At 38.0% G+C, this 3,397-nt stretch overlaps 1 protein-coding gene across 1 annotated transcript; it reads left to right on the plus strand.

Annotated features, from left to right (window-relative positions):
• The first annotated feature begins 494 nt into the window (after window positions 1-494).
• LOC134752846 (uncharacterized) lies at window positions 495-3,014 on the plus strand. Its single transcript, XM_063688606.1, has 2 exons — window positions 495-591; window positions 1,526-3,014. Exons 1-2 carry the CDS (start codon window positions 537-539, stop codon window positions 2,623-2,625), a joined length of 1,155 nt encoding a protein of 384 aa, XP_063544676.1. The 5' UTR covers window positions 495-536; the 3' UTR covers window positions 2,626-3,014.
• The last annotated feature ends 383 nt before the right edge of the window (window positions 3,015-3,397 follow it).

Consider the following 3,397-nt stretch of genomic DNA (forward strand, 5'->3'; position numbering starts at 1 on the left):
AAACATAGAGTAACTTATACTAGAGCGGTACTGTCATAGTCAATTTTGTAACCCCAGTAAATTCACTGCCATCTGTCGACACACTTTAAAACTAAAAATAAATATTTATAAAAATACGATAAAATGTATTTAAATATGGATAAATTATTTTTTTATTTGCATTAATTATTTTTATATGATTTTGACCCATGTTCTTTCACTGGTATGCGTTAAAATTATAAATAACAAACGAAACAGTCAACGCCCTCTATACGAGTGTAGGCCAAAACTAGTGGCGCCATCTAATCGAGAATCAAATTTTCGTGATTTTCGAGGCTCGTTTTTTCCTTAGACTGTATCCATCTATTACGGAGTTATATCTATCTTTGCTACAAATAACTAGGACTTTGATAGTGATGTGACGTTACAATTCGCAATCGATTATTACGATAATTTTACGTAATCTAGAAAAATTGCATAAAAACTTGTCGCTAGTGTCTCCTAGATTCATTTGTTTAATTGATGTTGATAAAAGTGTGTTTTTATATTTATAAATAATGTTAAAAGTTTTTGGACTGTGTCTGTATTTTGCGAGTTCTAATGTAAGTTTGTGTAGATAAAGTATTTAGGTTAATTGTGAAATTATCGTAACGTAATAATAAAAATGCATTTTTGCTGCAATTCTGGCCCTCCTCTGAAATTACTTAAAGTTTCTGGCCCCCCATGCAGAAAGTTTGCCCACCACTGTACTAAGCAATAGCGAAGTTATATTTTGTTAGAAGCGTTTCGTCAGTAAGTGCGGGTGCCAGACTTTGACCGTCATTTGTGACTTTTGTATTGCTTTACTAGTTTAAGGCAATCCCATACAGACATTTGATCCTCAAAACAAACCGAATCCACTGATACCATAATAAAACCTTGTCGTTGTCTGTTTGTTTGTTTGCCTCTAAATATGAGGCAAGCAAATGGGAAGTGTTTTCGATATTTAAGTCGCATATAACTTTGTTGGCATAATTAAGCTGTAAACGAATGAATGAAATGACTCAACGAAATAAATGAATGAATAATTCTTCACTGAACCACATTGGCTTTACCATATTTTGTGATTTAAATATTACGCAGCGTCTTACGTAACGAATAAAGGATGACTCACGTTAGACCGGGCCGTGACCGGGCCGGAGCTTCCGGCGCTTCGTTTTCTATGGAAATCATCACGTAATCACCTGTCATGTCATAGAAAAGTAAGCGCCAGAAGCTCCGGCCCGGTCACGGCCCGGTCTAACGTGAGTCATCCTTAACTCGCGAACGCGAAGCGAATCGCCACGTAGGACACTTCTATAGGTATCAAAGGATTGATTCACCCCGCGCCGCATCGCTTTGCATCGCCGCGTGTTGTTCGCCTACGTAGTACGCTGCGTTAGCAGATTCAAAAATAATTATGACTATTATTGTGCAATTTCTCAAGTCTACCTAGTACCTACTCATCATTCATAGTTTAGGTCAACCTACATTACATTAATTTACCTACATTTCTATTTCCAGACAGTTCGCTGTGACCTAATAGTGCCTCAAGTATTCATTCCGGAGCTAAAACTATATCCTCAAAACCCACCAAAATTACCCGTACTCTACTTAACCGAACAAAATTTCTCATTGCCCCAGTTCTGCCAACACGCCTCAGAATGGGAAGACGTGGACATGTCGCTTAAAATCTTGACAGATTTCTCAGAGCCAGATCCAGAAAGATCAACGTTCGCATCTTTTATTAATCTTATAAAGTTCATCCTAATCAAAGAAGAACTAACTTGCATAGACGCTATGAGCGGACCTATTATACAAGTACGGCGCCCAGAGGGGAAGATTTTTAAAGATAACAGCAAGATTCTAAACGATATAGAAACAGCGTTAGCTAATAAGCCTAAAATAAAAGCGATGCCTGTAGATTTTTATGATAATATTGACATTTCAAATTTGTGTCCGATTTGGAGACCTAGGGTACCTTATAGAAGAAGAAATAACAACGCTATTCCTATAGTCAAAGTTAAGTCTAATTCAACTTGTGCTTGTACATGTACGAAAGCGCCGCAGAATTTGAGTCCTGTACCGATTATTGGTGGTAATTTGAACGCAATGGCCAAGGGAATAGCGTCTCAAAAACTAACCTTGCAACCAACTGGCTGTTCGCTACAGAGTCTTCCTTCAACTGACAGAAAACCGGTAGCTTTAGGTTCCGGAGTAATTTGCAATTTGTGCCATAGAATGGCAAGTCCACTTATGGGTGGTTGCCCGAAACTTACTGCACCAATTTTGAATGGTTACCCAAGTCAAGTATTGGCTGGAATGGGTAGTTGTCCTAAAATAGCAAGTTCATTATTGTCTGGCTGTCCGAAATTAGCAAGCGTCGCGCCTGGAATGGGCCTTGGTTGTGGTTGCCCGAAGACGAATATGATTTTAGGTGGTTGCCCATATGCGAACTCGATGTTAGGTTGTCCAAAATGCGGTTTAGGCAATTGTGATTGTCAAGCAAAACAGGCTGTATCAGTTCTGCAAAGCGAAGCACCTTTGATGGATTGTTTCGGTAATTTAATGAAACAATTGAAGACTACTGTTTTAGTGCCATATACTATGACAAAAATAGTTGCTTGACGGAAACGAACAAAATATCGTTAATTAATTAAAAACTCAAATAAGCCTTATTTGAGTTTAGTTTTTAACTGTACAGAGGCCCAATTTGACTCGAGAAAGTCACAAGTGGCGATTATCTAACGATCTGTCAAATTTTGAAATTCTATAAATTGCTATAGGGTACCTACCTACCTAATTACATATATTATGGTTTTATCGTCTTTCAAAATTTGACAATCAATCTCGACACGAAAAATTAGCGCCCATCACAAAAACATAAGTATAGTAACATAGGACGTACCTAGCATACAATTTAGTAAGTCACGTCACCTTCTGTTACTTGCCTCAGTCGAATCGGGCCTATATTATTGTAATATTTAATAATTTATTGTTATACAAACATTACAAACTGCCTCTCTACGGGTGTTTTTATTTTATTTTACCCATTACCTATTCCTACCGAAATCTATTTTTAGGGTTCCGTACCCAAATGGTAAAAACGGGACCCTTATTACTAAGACTCCACTGTCTGTCTGTCTGTCCGTCTGTCACCAGGCTGTCTGTATCTCACGAACCGTGATAGCTATAGACAGTTGAAATTTTCTTTCACTCTTATAAATTTCGGTATTTTGCCATCGCCTCCTACCTATGATGCCACCCGGTCGGTGATAAGGACAAAGCATGGCACTATTTTCTCTTTCCTCTTATAGGAATCGCAATAAGACTATCTTTCTCTACCAAAGAGTGTTTTAGTGATGGAAATTCGGGTAAATAGGTGACGTCACGGGCACAG

Source organism: Cydia strobilella, chromosome 25 (genome assembly GCF_947568885.1).
Source record: "Cydia strobilella chromosome 25, ilCydStro3.1, whole genome shotgun sequence".
Classification (NCBI taxonomy): Eukaryota; Metazoa; Arthropoda; class Insecta; order Lepidoptera; family Tortricidae; genus Cydia; species Cydia strobilella.

Coding starts and splice junctions, on each gene's coding strand:
- LOC134752846 (XM_063688606.1), top strand. CDS start 537: ATGTTAAAAGTTTTTGGACTGTGTCTGTATTTTGCGAGTTCTAATGTA. Junction 592..1,525: donor GAGTTCTAATGTAAGTTTGT/GTAGATAAAGTA, acceptor ATTTCCAGACAG/TTCGCTGTGACCTAATAGTG.